The sequence below is a fragment of the Elephantulus edwardii genome, unplaced genomic scaffold (assembly GCF_000299155.1).
Source record: "Elephantulus edwardii isolate Elephantulus edwardi_28Jun2011 unplaced genomic scaffold, EleEdw1.0 scaffold00210, whole genome shotgun sequence".
Lineage (NCBI taxonomy): Eukaryota > Metazoa > Chordata > Mammalia > Macroscelidea > Macroscelididae > Elephantulus > Elephantulus edwardii.
Window position 1 is genome coordinate 5,429,695 of NW_006399960.1, and position 18,732 is coordinate 5,448,426.

The 18,732-nt window shown below is 36.2% G+C and overlaps 1 protein-coding gene across 1 annotated transcript in view; it reads right to left on the reverse strand.

The window, feature by feature from the left end:
* The window catches only part of MED14 (mediator complex subunit 14), a 99,549-nt gene that overhangs the window by 51,373 nt on the left and 29,444 nt on the right, over window positions 1-18,732 (reverse strand). Inside the window, exons 9-13 of the mRNA XM_006897522.1 lie at window positions 18,024-18,174; window positions 17,405-17,516; window positions 12,063-12,188; window positions 9,364-9,442; window positions 3,404-3,563 (exon numbers count right to left, since the gene is read on the reverse strand). Coding sequence (XP_006897584.1) covers window positions 3,404-3,563; window positions 9,364-9,442; window positions 12,063-12,188; window positions 17,405-17,516; window positions 18,024-18,174 — 628 coding nt within the window. The remainder of the gene's footprint in view (window positions 1-3,403; window positions 3,564-9,363; window positions 9,443-12,062; window positions 12,189-17,404; window positions 17,517-18,023; window positions 18,175-18,732) is intronic.

The following is an 18,732-nucleotide window of genomic DNA, read 5'->3' on the forward strand; positions in this document are numbered from 1 at the left end:
TACTATCTTCAAAGTCTAGCCAAAACATAACAAATGTCCCCTTCATAGTTTAGTGACAGACATAAATGGGATAATAAACGGCTCTTGACTAACACATTCTTTCCTCTCCCTGTCTCTCTTTCCTCCCATCCACCACACTTGAAATTGTTTGTCCAACACCTAAGCATCACAATGATGCACCTGAAAAACTAAAGAATCAAAAATAAAATGAACACTTTGCCAAAGAATATATACAGATGGAGGATAAACACACAAAAACATCATTCATCATTAGAGCAGTGCAAATTCAGAACACAGCAAGACTCTGCTAGACACCCTATCAGAATGGCTAACATAAAAAGTGAAAATAACCTGAGAATACTAAGTGCTAGGAATATAAAATGGTACCGCTACTTTGGAAAACACTTGGATGGCGTCTTAGAAAGTTAAACCTACCAGATGATACAACAAACCCACTCCAAGTTCTTATCTCAAAAGAAATGAAAAGTTACATTCATATGAAATTCTGTATGCATATGATTATGGCAATTTTGTTAATAATTGTTCCAAGCTGGTAACAATCTGGATGCCCTTCAATGGGTAAATGGATAAACTGGGATACATTCATACAATGGAATACTCCTCAGCAATAAAAAGAAATGAACATTCTTTTTTACATAAACCAATATGGATGAATCTTTAAGTTCATTTTATCAAGCTAAGTGAAAGAAGCCAGACTCAAAGGCTACATACTGCACAATTCCATTTATATGACATTCTGGAAAAGGGCAAACTAAAGAAAGAGAAAACAAGCTATCAGTTGAAGGTGGGGAGAGAGTTTGATTATAGAAGGATAGAATGAGGGAACTTGAGGGGGTGGGTAAATGACAGATGGAAATTACACAAATGAAGTGCTCATCTAAAAGAATGTACCAAAAATGGCTGGGTTTTTACTATATGTAAATTATATTTCAATAAAGGTGATTTTTTAAAAAAAGAGTAAAATGGTCAAGATGTCCCAAAATTTAAAGGAAGATCTACTTTTAAATGACAATGGCAATAATGTTTTTCATTTCTTTCAATGTACCCACCCCTAAATGAGAAATCAAGAGGATGAGGAGTAATATACATTTCTTTTTTTTTAAGCTGTGCCAATCACTGGCTATCAAAACTAAAGCCTGGCTTTTGTTGATTCTAATTCTGGCATCCTAGTGGATAAGGAGCTGTGCTGCCAACCCAAAGACATATAGTTTAAATTCATCAGCTGCTCCAAAAGAGAAAGATGGACAATCTCCTCCCATGTGATTTACAGCCTCTGAAATACTCTTGACGATCAGCTTCATAGCTGTCAGTTTCAACTCAATGTCACAAAACAACAACAATTAATATTAGAAAGTAATAAATTATAACAACTTTTTTCATTTGCATAAAATTGAATAGATGTGATCTTTGCATACCCACAGATCTTTGGTTATTATACATGCATCCTATATATCATTTCACAAGTGCCAAATCGTGTTTTGAAATTCACATCTACACAGGTAACCTAATTTATGTCAGGATATAAGGGGTATCATCCTAAAATAGCAGCTTTTAAAAGTATAGTTCAAAGCTTTAAAAACTTCACTCTTAATAATCCAGAACTAAAATTTTCAAACACTGTTGGTTTTTAGCCAAAAATATCTACTTGGTACACACAGAATTTTCCATAAGCAGGAAAATATAATTAGGTCAAGTTTATACTTCAAATTTCTACCACTTTTATCAACTGAAAGATCTCAAAGAAATGAACTGGAAAAAGAAAGATAAGAGAAAGGATCATATTGTGTTTTAAAAAGTACACAATGATCTACAACCAGGAGAAGATAAATAGATGAATGGGGCCTTCTAAGAATCAAATCCCTATGCACATACAAAAACTTCTCCAACAAGGTAAAAAAGAGAAGCCACAGACTGGGAAAAAGGTTTTGGTAATGACATGTCAGATAAAGGACTTATATCTAAAATTTATAAAATATTTGAGCACCACAATAAGATAAAGGTAAATAATCCAATTGAAAAATGGGCACAGGATATGAACAGACACTTCACCAAAGAAGACATTCAGATGGCCAAAAAGCACATGAAGAAATGTTCAAAATCCCTAGCTCTAAGAGAGATGCAAATCAAAAAAGCTATGAGATATTGTAAGAATAGCAAAATTTAATAGAAGAGCAAGCAACAAATGCTGGCAAGATTGTAGAGAAACTGGAAGCCTTTTTCACTGTTGGTGGGAGTGTAAAATGGTACAACCATTGTGGAAGGCAGTGTGGCACTTTCTCAAAAAGTTGCAAACAGAAATACCATCTGACCTAACAATCCCACTGCTGGGAATATACCCTAAAGAGACCATAACTGCCACCCAACCAGATATATGCACACCCATGCTTATCGAGGCTTTGTTCACAATAGCAAGGAGTTGGAAACAATATCAACAAATGAATGGATAGAGAAGCTGTGGTATATTCACACAATGGAATGCTATGCTGCACTGAAAAACAAGGAACTCATGCAATATTATTCAAAATAGGTGATCCTGGAGGACACTATGCTGAGTGAAGTATCTCAGTCACAAAAGGACAAATACTGTATAGTGCCACTGTTGTAAAACAGGACTGACATCAGGTTTGGGGGGAAACTGAGAAAGATGGGATAAATAATGTATACAGCATTGAAACAGATGAGGGAGAAAACTGTTTAAAAGGGACATGTGATTAGGTATTTTTGTCATGACAGGAGTCCAGAACGAAGGTTGCATAATGGAGTGGACCTAGGGGGGAGGGACTGTAAAACAATGAAAGAATTTTTCTTTTACTTTTCAAAGAGAAGAGTGTACTGGGGTGGGGGGGGCAGGGAGAAAGTACAACAATGAATGAATGGAAATCCAAAGTCTCTGTAAATTTTCATTGAAATTAATAATAAAAATTTTTTTTAAAAAGTACACAATGAAATCAATAAAATGGAATCTGCTTTAAATCAGACAAGGAGGAGAAAATAAAGTTCTACTTCAGCCAAACCATATTTAAAAGATGGTATTATCCATGTTAGGATTCAAATAAAACTAAACAAGTTTATCTGACATCAAATCTTCACGGTAGTTACTTTTAATTTTTTTATTCCTATAGAGGAGATGCCTCATTCAAGTGGGAAACCAGGCCCAACAATAGGAAAAATCATAGGGCATGGAATAGAGGTGTATTTTACAGTTCCCAAACCTGTATGATAATGTGAATATCGCTCTCCTCCATCCCTAATCCTGGATAGAGAATTACTCCATGAGAGCAAAATATTCAATAAAAGGCATTTGTAAGCTAAACAATAAATTGTTCAGGATATAATAGAATTACTGCACTTGATAGCCCAAATCATCCCACTGCATACTTACAATGTAGTATTGTGGAAGACGGGTAAGTTTAATAAACAGCTTATTCTTAGAAAGGTTTCCAATAGGATTAGCTGAGTAATTGGAAAGCTGCAATGTTTCACTGCATATTGTAGGCAGGTGTTTTATAGATTGTTTGCAACGTTGTTGTCCAAGCCAAAACCTTAATTTAAAAGAGAAAATTTACAAAATAAAAATCACACTTTAAAGATTAATTGTATACTAAAAAAAAGTATTAACGGAAAAAAATTGTTAAAAAGATACTAATAAGATTTAGAAATAGCTTCTAAAAGACCAATTAACATTTAAATGAATTAGTGAAAGGCTCCCTGGGTGACCCTATGGTAAAGCAATCAACTACTGTCCAAAAGGTTGGCAGTTTGAACACACCCAGAGACACCTGAGATCACAGGCCTGGGAATCTGAGAACTCTAAGGAGCAGTCTACTCTCCAGACATGGAGTCACCATGACTTGAAACTGACTTAACAGCAACTATTAAGACCATAATAATGAATCATTTCTCCGTAGTTCTGTAGTAAAACTGTTAGTTGTTGTTACATATAAGACATTTAAATTGTAGTGTGACTACTAATAAGAAGAACTGAATAACAATAAGGCTGAGATATGCTATCAAATTATTATAGGAAACATTAGATTTCCTATGGCTTAAAGACAGCACAAACCAATCTCTGCATTCTTTATAAAGTGCCTGAAGTGTTTATAAATCAAGATTAACAACAATAAACAAAGTATAGAAGTAACTCATTTTCTTGTTGTTGTTATGAGTCGCCTGCAACTCATAACTACCCTATGTACAATAGTTCTGAAGCCTGCCCTGTCCTAAGCCAGTCTGACTCCAACACACTTATCCCTATTGCCACAGTTACTGTATCAATTCATCTCATCCAGAGTATTCCTCTCCTGTGCTGTCCCTCCACCCTTCTAAGCATGGCATCCTTCTCCAAGGACTTGATCCCTTCTGGCCACAAGCCCAAAGTATGTGAGACAGAGCTTCAATATCCTAGCCTCCAAGGAGAAACTAGGTTTCACCATCTCCATTTTCTGGTATCAATATATTTATATTTCCTAAATACTAATTCTCCTACAACTGTGCAGTTTCTAACTCTAATGAAAATATATTACTATCTTGTTGAAATGTTTATCAGAAAATACTAGGTAAAGTCTGATACCTAGCATTATACTTTACTGCTAAGAAATGTTCTCAGTGATAACATATATTCTGCCTGTTCCTATAATAAATTGAATCCATGCATCACACTTGCTGCAGTTTTATACTGGGTATGTGTACAATGCCTATGGTATACCTCAGAAGTGTCAGAAGTATTCATTACCTTCTCCCCCTCCATTCTTTAAGTGGCCAGATTTCACGCTGATGCTTTTAATTTTGGTACTTCCTCTTCTCATTCTCTTTACCTAATTGTCTATGCTTGAGGCCACCAAACTATGTAATATGTAAAAAAGAGATGAAGTGACTGGTTTATAGACTCTCACAGATCCACAATGAGGTAACCACAGAAAACAAGAACATGGATATGGAAACATTTCACAACAAAATAATACCACAATATCCAAGTTCATGATCAAGTTCAGCTGAAAACTAGATTGGAGTAGGGAAGTCCCATGTTGTGCAAACTGTGTACTAGTTATGTGTATTAAAATAATACTATAATATACAACATTTTAATGGTAATTTGCCAATTATTACTCAAAAGTATATAAGATCTGGAAATACTTTTTTTCCTCATTGAAAACCAAATCAAACCATGATCTTTATAAATTGTTGGATCTGGCTACTACTGATAAAAGAATAAAGATAAAATTTTAAAATATACTATCACTTGCTTCAATTTGTTTAATATTTTAAAATATTCTAGTGTTTCTAAAATTGCATTAAAATTACTATCTCCAGTCACATCAACATACTAAGAAATCATTATCTACTATGCATATTATTAAAAGAAAAACATGGAAACAGTCAAGATACACATTTCAAACTGTATGTGTGCATAATGTGTAAAATTTCCTAATTAGCATCAACATCACTCCCATCTAGACTGGCCAAATTATAACAAGAAAGAAGCACGCTCATCTGTCACAAAAAAATTTTTAAATATTGATATATAAGATATTCTTTTCAAAGCCTATGTGGAATTACTACCTCTTCTTGACTTTTGGCTTTGTTTTATGATGCTGTAGACTAAGAAATATAAGACCAACTTTTTGTTAACTATTAATTATCTACATATTCTATGCAAAGGTGTTTGACTGTGTGGATCATAACAAACTGTGGCTGACTCTGAGAAGAATGGGAATCCCAGAACATTTAATCATGCTAATGCGAAACCTATACTTAGACCAAGAGGCAGCAGTCAGAACAGAGCAGGGTAACACTGCATGGTTCAAAACTGGGAAGGGTGTGCACCAGGGATGTGTCCTATCTCCATACCTTTTCAACCTGTAAGCAGAGCAGATTATCTGGGAGGCTGGGCTCTATGAGAAGTGTGGCATCAGGATTGGTGGAAGATCTATTAACAATCTGCATTATGCAGATGACACAACCCTGCATGCTGAAACCAAGGACCTCATGCACTTGCTGCAGAGGGTCAAGGACTGCAGCCTTCAGTATGGACTGAGGCTCAATGTCAAGAAGACAAAGATTCTCACCACTGGACAAATTGGTAGCATCAGGATGGATGACGAAGAGATTGAGATTGTTCACAGCTTCGGTTTGCTCGGCTCCACAGTCAACACTCTTGGCACCAGCAGTCAGGAAATCAAAAAGCGTATCGCAATGGGAAAGTCTGCTGTTAATGACCTCTCTAAAGTACTCAAGAGCAACGGTGTCTCTCTGGAGACTAAGGTGCGCCTGATACAGGCCATGGTCTTTGCAATCACTTGTTATGCATCAGAGAGTTGGACAATGACTACGGAGGACAGAAGGAGAATTGATGCCTTTGAGCTGTGGTGCTGGAAAAGAGTATTGAGTGTACCATGGACTGCCAAGAAAACAGATTCATCCTGGAGAGGATTAAACCAGGCTACTCCTTGGAGGCAAGGATTCTGGGGCTTCGTCTGACATACTCTGGGCATGTTGCAAGGAGGGACAGGTTCTTGGAGAGGGACATCGTGCTTGGGAGGGTGGAGGGATGGTGCAAGAGAGGAAGACCCTCTATGAGATGGATTGATTCAGTGACTGGGGTAATCAGGATGGGTGTGTCAGAGGCAGTGCAATTGGCACAGGATAGAGTAGGGTCTAGGGCTGCTGGACATAGGGTTCCTATGAGTGGCAAACAACTCGACGGCACATAGCAACAACAACAACAACAATATTCTCAATGAAGACAGTGCGATTGGCACAGGACAGAGCGGAGTTTAGGGCTGTTGTACATAGGGTCGCTATGAGTCGCAGGCGACTCGACGGCACATAACAACAACAACACTTATTCTGATTATACCAAGGTATAATTTTGTCTATTAATTCTAGTAATAGTAATGAACAAATTGGGACTTACATACTACATGTTTGTTTTCCCCTAGAATTTGTTTTATGGCCTACTATCAAAAATTAATCACATGAAAAGATGATCAACGTCATTAAGAAATTTTTGGACTCATGTACTTATAACTTGTTAGTCAAATTTGTGTCTTCTAGGTTGCAACACCCCCATGATACATCTTCAAGGATATGAACATGTACGGCCAAGCACAATCAAGAAGAGTGCATCTAAATTCCAAAATCAATCTCCATAATAGTCTATGTGTTTCCTACTGCCAAAGGGGCCCTTTAGAGTAGTGAGAGAAGATCTTCACCCTGAAACCCACAGCGTCCCTTTTCAGCAGGAAGTAGCTAAGAGAATACGCCATCCCCTTTTCCTTATGACTCAGGGTGAAGTCTCTCTCAGGGAGGAGTGATAGGGAATGGCAAAGGACACACTGACAAAGAAGATTAATCAGAACTGGCTTTGACAAGCACTGTGGCATTTGGACAAGAACAAACTGGGAGGAGGGTAGAGAGAATAGTGCAACAATGAATGAGTGGAAGCCCAAAATCTCTGTAAATGTTTATGAAAATTAATAAAATATAATTATAGAAAAAAAAAGAAAATGGATACCTCTCCATACCCACTGTGCAACGGCTGTGTGCTGCTGAACTGACTTCTGAGTCACTAAGATCCTACATGACATGACAGAGTGGCACTGATCCATAGGGTTTATTAAGCTGTAAATTTTATGGCAGCAGATCACTAAGTATTTCCCCCCATCACTCTGCTGATAGAGTTGGGCTGCTGGCCTACGGGCTGACAATCAAACACTTGTCTACTGAGCCACCAGAGTTCTGGTAGCCTACTGACAAGAAGCTTCACTGCCATCATGAAAGCATACAGTTTGGATCCACCAGGTGCTCTGCAAAAGAAGGATGGACAATCTCCTCCCACATGATTAACTGCCTCTGAAAACCCACGGGAGGGTCAACTATGGGTCGGTTCTGGCTTGAAGGTACACAACAACAACAACAGGACAGTTATAGGGAGCTCTGGTGACTTACTGGTAAGAAACTGCACTGCAATCCTGAAGGCACACAGTTCAAATCCATCAACCAACTGCCTCTGAAAACCCACCATAGGTTTAACTATGGGTCGATTCTAACTCAATAGTACAAAACAATTAGCAGCAGGGCAGTTATAATCAGGAATGCAGAGAAAAGGAAATTGTTACATACTGCTGATGGGATTGTAAAATGGCACAGTTTAGAAAATAAGCTACAGTTTCTTTAAAAATGTGTAACAAATTTAGTATATGACCAAGAAGGAAAAATTAAAACTAAAGTTCACACATAAACTCACAGAAGAATGCTCATAATAGCTCTGTTTATAACAACCAAAAAGAGAAAATCAATCCAAATGTCAGTTGATGAATAAACAAACAGAGGCAGAATTTTACTCAGCAATAAAAAGAAACAGAAAACTGATACATAGTAATGTGGATGAAACCGAAAAACACTTTGCTGAGTAAAAGTAGTAAAACAGAAAAAGACCATGTATTTTAGGATCTCATATGAAATGTTCAGAAAAAAGCAAATCTTTAGACATGGAAAGTAGATTACTAAAGAGAATTACTAACTGAGAATTAATTGTAAATGGGCATCTTTGGGGGTAATGAGAATGTTCTAAATATTGTAAAAATGGATTCTGGTCACATATTGTTGATGGTGTTATGTACTGTTGAGCCAGAACCAACTTAGAAGTGACCCTCCAGGGGGTTTCAAAGGGTTTAAGACTGTACATCTTTCTCCCGTTGAGCAGCTGACAGATTTTGAACAATGTGCCTTTGGGCTGGAAGCTCAACACATTATCACTAAGTCAACAGAGCTTGTCTTTGGACACAGAGATTTAATTCAATGAAACTATAGGCTAAAAATGGATGAAATGTATAACAAGTTAACCCTGAATAACAAAAATTAATGTCCCATATAGTTTTAGAATAAACTAGTCACTCACAGATCATTTGTGAAACACTGCTATAAAGTCGCAATCAAGTGGTCTTTTTTTTTAATAAATAGAGTTTAAGAACAGATACATATTAGATAAGCTAAAGCTTTCTGGGGCTTAGCTTTGTTTTAAGCTTATATTTCTGCTAGCTGGGACTCTCAGATAACAATCTCAAAACACAAATTATTAAGTATATTAACTATTTAAACCTTGCTTGTTTAGCCAACGTGGGCCAAAACATAATACTAAAACACTGAGCGTCATAGCCTACATGCCTCTAGTTGTTCTAGGAGTATGTGATAAAAGCTACTGCCAACTTGGACCAATTAAAAAAGATTTTTATATGCTAAGGTATGAAAGGCATTTAAGGTTCATGTCATAAATCTTAAAGACCGCAACTAATCAAGATAAGAAGCAAATACATCAAGAAATAAATAAATAAATTAGCTTACTTCAGTTGTTGAATCCATGGAACGATCCGTTTCATATCATCATTCACAGACTTCTCCATGTCATCTAAAGTAGACTGGTCTATGGAACAAAAAATTTCTTTACTTGTTTAAAGAAAACATAAAATCCTTTTTCTAAGAGTTCTAAGACATGAATTTGTTTTAAAGGCAGGAAATAGTGTTATTTTGAATCAGAAAAAAGCTAAACTAAATGCATAAGTAGATATAAATCAACTTGATTTGTTTTCCCCCTTTAACATTTAGTGGGATAAATGCAGTTGACGCACTAATAAACAGCAAAAGTACACTGGCAAGAAGAACATGTGATCAATACATGAACTCTTTGGTTATATTTTAATTCACAAAATTATTAGTCTAATTAATTTTTTTAATTGTTATGTGCCGTCAAGTTGCCTGCAACTCATAGCGACCCTAAGTACAACAGCCCTAAACTCTTCTCTATCCTGTGCCAATCTCACTGTCTCTGACATATCTACCCCCATTACCCCAGTCCCTGAACCAATCCACCTCATAGAGGGTCTTCCCCTGCTGTGCTGTCCCTCCACCCGCCCAAGCATGACATCCTTCCCCAAGGACTGGTCTCTCCTTGCAACATGTCCAAAGTATGCCAGATGAAGCTTCAGAATCCTTGCCTCTAAGAAGCAGCCTGGTTAACCTTCTCCAGGATGAACCTGTTCATTTTCTTAGCAGTCCATGGTATATACTCTTCTCCAACACCACAGCTCAAAGGCATCAATTCTCCTCTCCTCCCTAGTCATTGTCTAGCTCTCTGACGCATAGCAAGTGATTGCAAAGACCACGGACTGTATCGGGGCATCTTAGTCTCCAGAGTGACATTACTGCTCATTGCTCTTCAGTACTTTGGAGAGGTCCCTAACAGCAGACTTTCCCATCACAATACGTCTTTTAATTTCCTGGCTGCTGGGCAAGAGTGTTGACTGTGGAGCCAAGCAAATTGAAGCTGTTAACAATCTCAATCTCTTCACCATCCATTCTAATGCTGCCAACTGACCTAGTGGTGAGAATCTTTGTCTTCTTGATATTGCTCCACAATGCATATTGAAGGCTGCAGTCCTTGACCTTCTGCAGCAAGTGCCTCAGGCCCTACTCAGTTTAATTGTTATAAGCATTTTAAAAATGCATAGCATTAGTGGACTTCACATATTAATACATAAAAAATACAAAACCTCATAAAATCTTTATTTGGTAAACACACATGGCCTAAGGCACAAGCAAGAGCTGTCAGAGGAAGATTAACGAGGTTTTGAGGACACCCAAAAATGATGGAAGATCACTATGAGCTGAAATTAATTTGATGGCAGGGAGTGAGTGAATGAGTGATGTAGTATGTTGGTGGATAACCAAGAAAACAGATAAGTTAAAAGCTTTAAAAAATAAACAATTGCCTTGTTGCTCTGGAAATACAGTTCAAAGACAATTCACAAATTTGTCATGGGGCGGGGGTCACTTAGCCATCATACATGTGACATGATTCAGAAAAAAGAATACATTTTTTCATAAGAAGCTCATAATAAAAGAAATCAATCTTTACAGGCATATAAAGATATAACCAGAAAATCTTTTTTATTTTAGTCACTCTGTCTAAAATTAATATTAATTTTAAATATGCTAATCTTTTCAGTATAGAAAGAAAATTGATGACTTTGAGCTGTGGTGCTGGAGAAGAGTGTTGAATATACCATGGACTGCTAGGAGAACAAACAGATTCATCCTGGAAAGGGTGAGACCAGGCTGCTCCTTGGAGGCAAGGATTCTGAAGTTTCGTCTGATATACGTTGGGCATGTTGTAAGGAGGGACCAGTACTGCCTTGGAGATGGGATGTCATGTTTGGGAGGGTAGATGGACAGCACAAGAGAGGAAGACCCTCAATGAGATGGATCGATTCAGTGACTGGGGTAATGGGGGTAGGTGTGTCGGAGATAGCGAGGTTGGCACAGGACAGAGCAGGGTTTAGGGCTCTTGTACATAGGGTCACTATGAGTCGCAAGTGACTCAACGGCACATAAAAACAACAACATTATTCTATTAGTAATATAAAACCACTAAGTTTCTAGAGTGTTTTATTATTTCAGAACTTAGTAACAGACCGAGTAAGAAATCAAACTTTAATGTCTATTCTATTTCCTGTCTCTACTGAGAAATCATTCATCACTGGCCAGAAAAAAAATTCCTTTCCTCTAAAACTCTGTATCCCAAGTCATCTTCCATGTTTATATTATCACAAAAAATGTTCTACAGCCATGGACGACATTATATAAATGATTATAAACATTTCACTATTACTCAACTATATGTGGTAAGAGAAAGTGACCTCTGAACACTGTTGGTTGTTGGCAGGTACCATCAAGTTGACCTTATTCTGTGTAATTTTCATCACATATATACTTAGAGATCTACATACTATTACCCATCAACATTATTATTCTAATATTAAAGAAATAACAGCATGCATTTCATATTGGGAAATTTAATTTCTGATACATAAGTCTAAAATAATATAGCTAAAGCAGAACAGACATGAGCCAGAGTTATCTAATCCAAATCTACTCTGTCCTGCTTACTAGCATTGCTTCTAATACTTAGCGGCAGAAAAACTTATTTTATCCTCTGCAACTTTCATTTTTCATATGATGAGTGACTATATTATTTAGTATCTTACCAAGTCCATACAGCATCAACTGGAACATTCCAGAATGCAAATCTACAAAAATATGTAGACATTCTGAACTACTGCAGGGCTCCAAAATGGGAACAACAAGAGCTGGAATTGCAGTCTCTATGGAAGCTGAACAGTAAAGAATTAAATTACCTTCCTATCTGAACATTTCTAAGAACATGATTTATTAATAAACAGAAATGAAGCAACTATGTAACAATTCCAAATGTTAGAAGAAACACATGATTTAGCAACATTTGGATTAAGTTAGTACTTCAGAAGGAAAAGTGTCATTTTCAAGTTGGCTTGAAACAAACATACCCATCTTCATTGAGTTTGTTTTATTTCCACTTGGAAGTTTAATTTGTAAAGATTTTCTTTTTTATACAGTAAGAAGAAAATTAGTTCTCTGATAAATGAAATATATTTCATCTATAGCCTAAAATTTTCCAATGTCATTCTTTATTTTTTAAAAAAAAAAGAAATGAGAAAAGTTTGTTTGTGTTTTTTGGTTTATTTTGCCAGTAGGGTCCATGTAGTTTTAAAAGGAGCCCTGGTAACACAGCAGTTAACGTGCTAACAAAAAATTGGTGGTTCAAAACCCCCAGCAGCTCAACGGGAAAAGATGTGGCAGTCTGCTTCTGCAAGTATTTACAGCCTTAGAAACCCTTAAGGGAAGTCTACTCTGCCCTATGGATTCACTATGAGTTGCTACCTCAGTGATTGGCAGCAGCGGTTTTTGCCTTTGTGTGTGTGTATGTGGGAGTGAAATTACCAAAATTTGAAAACATTATATAATAAATAGGAAAAAATAAACATAGTTTCCCCAAGTCGGTTGTATACTTAATTTTCATGTCACAGGTGACATAGGGACGCAGGCAATTGCTAAACACATATCCCCAAAGCTGCCAATATACTTGTTGGAGAGTTTCATAGCATTTCCACCAGGCCCAATTAACTTTTCCCTTAATCCCATAAATTGGTATAACAAAAATGAGTAAATGAGCAAAGCACTGAAAGTACTCTAGATATTGATCATGTTGAAGGGTTGAAAAAAGGAATATGCCCTCTAGTTACCAAGCTCGTCTAAAGCTACAGCACAGAAGAACAGCAAGGACAAGAGAGTGGCAATGGAGGCATATAGGCACTCTCATCAGATGTATTATCCCTGTGCTACTTTGACTGTCAAAAAATCACAATAACATCTTGTCCACATAGCCCATGGGAAAAAGATGTGGCGCTCTATTTCCATAAAGATTTACAGTCTTGGAAGCCCTATAGGACAGTTTTACCAAGAATCCCTGGAAGTGTAGTGCTGTGAGGTTCGAATTCACTAGCTGCTCTGAAGGAGAAAGCTAGGCGGTTTCCTCCCTTAAAGATTTAAAGCCTTGTAAACCCAGTGGAGGGTTGTTATGATTCAGACTCGACTTGAAGGCAGTGGAACACAGTCACTATGAGTTGGAATATAAATTTAATGGCAGTGGAGTTTTGTTTGCATCCTCACAACAGGCCATTAAGAAAAAGAAAAGACAAGTTTGTGAAGGTGTTTTAAAAATAAAGCACTGATAATCACAAAAGGGCAAATAATGATGATCCCATTTGTATGAAACATCTCTTGTTGCAATATATGCCATCAGTCAGAACAACTCGTCAGAGCCAACCTTCCAGAAGGTTTTCAGAGGCAACAAATCACATGAAGAAGACTGCTCATCTTCCTCCTGCAGAGTGGCTGGCACATTTAAACTGCCAGCCTTTGAGCTGGCAATGCAACTCCTTACCAGAGCTCTCTATGAAATATCTAAAATTTGGCAAATATCTACAGACCAAAGTCTATTAGGAATTTTCAGAAAAAGGGAGAAAGGAGGAGGAAATCATTGCTTAGAGGAAGTGGAGTTTTTCATTAAGAGTGATCTAAAATTCTGGAAATGGAAAGTAGTTTTGGCACAACATAATTGTAACTGTTGTTGCTATGGACTTTTGAGTCACAACTCACTAATACATAACCCTCCAGTGGGTTTTCAGAGGCTGTAAATCACAGAGGAAGAGACTGCCTATTTTTCTCCCAAGGAGCAGCTGGTGGATTCGAACTGGATGCCTTTGGGTTGGCTGCACCACTCCTTATTGTTAAGTCATCAGAGAGCTCCCTGATAATGATAGATAATGTTAATGAATTGTATATGCAAAACAACATCTAAATGGTAACTATTTTGTTAGATTATTTTTATCACAATTTTTAAAAGTACTCAATAAATGTACATATCTTCAGTGTTTTATGAATCAAATAAAAAATTTATAATTAACAATAATGAAAATGACGTTACCTTCCATACACCCTATAAAAAAATATTTATCAAACAAATTAATAAAGCAAAAGAATGCAAGGGACATATTTTATCAGATAAAAGTAAATTGCTTTCAAGTATATCTAATATATATTTGTATATAAATGTTTAACATACAAGTCCAGTAGAACGCTCACCTGAAAAAACAGAGCAGAAAGGTATAAACAGTAATAACTTCTACAATATTTTATCATTACTGAATATGATACATTAGCTCAAAGTACTGATGTTTTGTTGATCTTATTATTCCACTAAAATAAAGTGCTTACAGAGACAGTCTTTAAAGCAAACAAAAATTTCTAACGTTTAGCAATAAAGTAAAATGAGTTCTGATAATTGGAATAACAGCTCTAATATCAATCTAATTACAATATAGAAGATTCTTTATAAGATACAGCAGCACAATGAAAGACTTTTTCTTTTCAAGGAGAAGAGTGAATTGGGGGGGAAGGGGGAAGGAGAAAAGTGCAACAATGAATGACTGAAAACCCAAAGTCTCTAAAACTTTCATTAAAATTAATTAAAAAAATTTTTTTTTAAATACAGCAGCAAAGAATAGAGAGAATATAGTTCAAAAGATCCTGGATAAAATGGGAGGAAAATGTAGAACACAAGTAAAAATCATAAAAAGATCAGACTTATTGATCTGATAGAGACTAGTGGAACCCAGGAGCTTACAGATCCTGGTTTTCAGAGGTTCTAAACTACAGGGGATGACACTGATCACCCTTCTTCTGGTGAGAAACTGGTGGGTTTGAACCATAAGCCTTTGGGTCAGCAGTGTAACTCCTTGCCTAATAGGTTATCAGAGCTCCCAATAGACCTTAGACACTCCAAACTTGGAACTAAATGCATCCCCAGGGATCACCTTGCAGCCAAACAACAGGCCTGTGAAGCAACACTCAAGAAGGGCTACTGCTCAAAATAATCAACTAAAAGGGGGCAAGGGCTGTCCCAAACAAAAATCAGAAGACCAGGAAAGAAGGACAAATGTAAACTGGGAACCCTGGGAAGTAGTGGGAAGAATGCTTTTACACTGATAGAATTGCAACAAATATTATAAAACAAGATGTGTATTAATTGTGGAATGAAAAATTAATTTACTTTGTAAACTTTAATGAAAATCACAATAGATTTTTAAAAAATTTCACTTTTTTGGGGGGGAGGGTTGTTGCTGTGTACCGTCGAATTGGATCCGACTGGCACAGGAGGAGATTGCTCCTCCTTCTCCAGTGGAGCATCTGGTGGATTCGAACTGCATGCCTTTGGGATTGCAGCACAGCTTCTTGCCACTAGGCCACCAGAACTCCCTAAAAAAAAATTTTACATTATTTCTTTAATTTTTTACATATTTTTTCTATATATTGTAAGGTCCTGGATTACAAATCAAAAAGATCAGTGATTAGAATTTATACAAGTTCAGCAAATTTATAGTCTAACTTTCATTTATTTATTTTATGCCCATAGCTTTACTTTTTGCTAAGCTGCCTTTCCCAAGTATAGAGTTGAGCTAGGTTTCTGTGATGAGGAAAGGCAATAAACTTTTAATATCAGCACCATTAACATTTTAAACCACACAATAAAGACTGTTTGCTTTAGGCCCAGGGTAATGACAGTCTAAAACAATTGAGTGGGCATAGTAAATAGGCTCATTACAATGCTGTGAAACTGTTATTTCTAGAATCAAAGTGTTTACATACTAAATTATTAATCCCCCAACTTCAGCTCTAAATGTACTTACTATGTAATTAAATTTAAGACAAAAAAATATATATGCAGGTTTAAAAATAACTATTTTGGTTCAAAGTAGAAAGCCCAACTAAAAAACCAACTCATGAAATTAGTTAAGAAAGGATTAAAAAAACCGTATCAAGAAATTAGTCTCCTGACTCCATTATTCCATTCTGATTGCTTTAAAAAGTTTCACAGATCAATCTAAGTTAAAAACAAAGGGAAGGGCAGGTTTGAGACTATATCCATATACATTCATACCTATGCACACGCCCCCACACTCCTATATTCATGCAGATGTGCTAACAAAATCCTGAAAGAAACCTAACAGAAGTGGTTGTGGGAGTGGAAAAAAGACATACATCAGTATTTTTTTTAATTTGAATCATGTTAACAGATTATCAATTCAAAAGAAATGTTTTTAAAAGATATAGATGAATTCTACTTCACTCAAGCATATTTTATAAATACATCATATATATTTTTTTCAAAATTGTTCTAACTTTAGAGGAAAAATTAAGAGAGTGAAGATTCATGTTTTAAAACAGCTTCCATTTCAAGATGGGGAAAGTTTCAAAGATAATCAGTATACCAGTGTTGCAAAAATGAGGCTAAAATGAACAATAAGGGAGAGAAAACTGATCACAGGTTAAAGGAATTACTTATATACTGAGAAAAACATATTAAAAAAAACTTTTTCCATTGTGTGAATATATTAGAGCTTCCCTATCCATTCATTTGTTGATGGGCACTTGGGTTGCAGCATTGAAAAACAAGGAACTCATGAAATATTATGCAAAATGGATGACCCTGGAGGACATTATACTGAGTGAAATATCCCAGTCACAAAAGGACAAATATTGCATAGGACCACTGTTGTAAAATGGGACTGACATCAGGGTTGAGGGAAGACAGAAAAGGAGGGGAGGAATGATGTATATTGCATTGAAACTGATGAGGGAGAGAACTGATTAAAAGGGACATATGAATGGGTATTCTTGTCATTACAGAAGTCCAGAGTGAAGGCTGCACAGTGGAGTGGAGTTGGAGGGAGGGATTGCATAACAATGAAAGTTTTTCTTTTTCTTTTAAAGAAGAGTGAACAGGGGGAGGGGCTGGGCATGGAGAAAAGTGCAACAATGAATGAATGAATGGAAACCCTAAGTCTCTATAAACTTTAATTAAAATTTTTAAAAAACCCAACCAAAAATCTATTATGAAAGTAGATACTAAAATAAACAAATTCTGAAAATGCCCACTTTAAAAACCTACAGTTTTCATTGGCATTGAAGCCTCTAAGAATGGTCTTCAGTTCCTGGAGCTTCTGATGACACCTTGCATGGACGCTGTCAATCAGGAGTTTTTCTACTGATAAGTGATCAATCTGCATCAACAAGAACAGAATCACAGGTGCAATTTAATACTTTCCATTTTAAAATCTCCTCTTAGGAGATTTATATAGCTTGAAGTTACTATTAGAATCACACTGTTAAATGTTAACCAGTAAAAGAAAGCAAATGAAGATAAAGGTAAAAATAAACTTAAATGGTACTGATAACCTAAGCCTATAATTAACATTCTGAGGAATACTGATGAATTGTCACAGTAATCAAATGTTAGCCCTTATAACAAATAATGGTGGTTAGATCTAAGTACAAAAATTTAAAAGACTTTATTAAAAAATTGTTATAGTATCAGATTTTTTTAAAAACAAAACAAGACAAACCCATCGAAAGCATTCCACGTACTTCAAACAAGTTTTTAAAGTAAAAACAGAATTTCAGGAACAATCAGCTATTTTAATGAATTTGTTGTAACAGTTTATGTATAAATGTTAACCTATGTTAATAACTTAATTAAGCCAATGTGAAAATATATTGAGATCTTTTACCTTCATTGCTCTTTCTACTAATTTGGAATCAGAAGCCGGCAAAGGAGGATCATGAAAAATCTGTAAAGGCTTAGAGACATCATTCTCATCTATTTTAATTGTAACTTTGTAAACAGATGCTGTCCCTGTTTTTCTCCCAAGAACCTGTTGACTGAAAGAAACAAAGGAAATGTTAAAAACTTTTTGAACACAGCCTGTTTATTTTGGAATAAAATAGAGAAAAGCTATTGTGCACCTTAAGAGTCCCTAGTTGGTGTAAATACTTGGCTACTAATTAAAAGGTTGGGAGTTCAAGTTCACGCAGAGGTACTTTGGAAGGTCTGGTGACTTACTTCCAAGAAATCAACCACTGTAACCCTCCAGAGCAAAAAACCCTCAAACAAATCTGTCTTCTAGGTGGTACTTATCGACCTTTTCTAAAAAATGAGAATATTAAAGTTCAAGAATGGAGATTTGCACACCAATGTTCATAGTGCTACTCACCATCACAAGAACATGGAAACTGCTCAAATGTTCAACCACAACTGAACGGATTGAGAAATTGTGTTATAGTCACACAATGGAATACTATGATACACTCAGGAACAACAATTTTGAAAAATATTACGTAAGACAGAAGAGGAAGAAAAGACCAAAATGGATGTCAGAAGAAACTCTGAAGATTACACTGGAGCGTAGAGAAGCCAAAGCACAAGGAAGAATTCAAGAT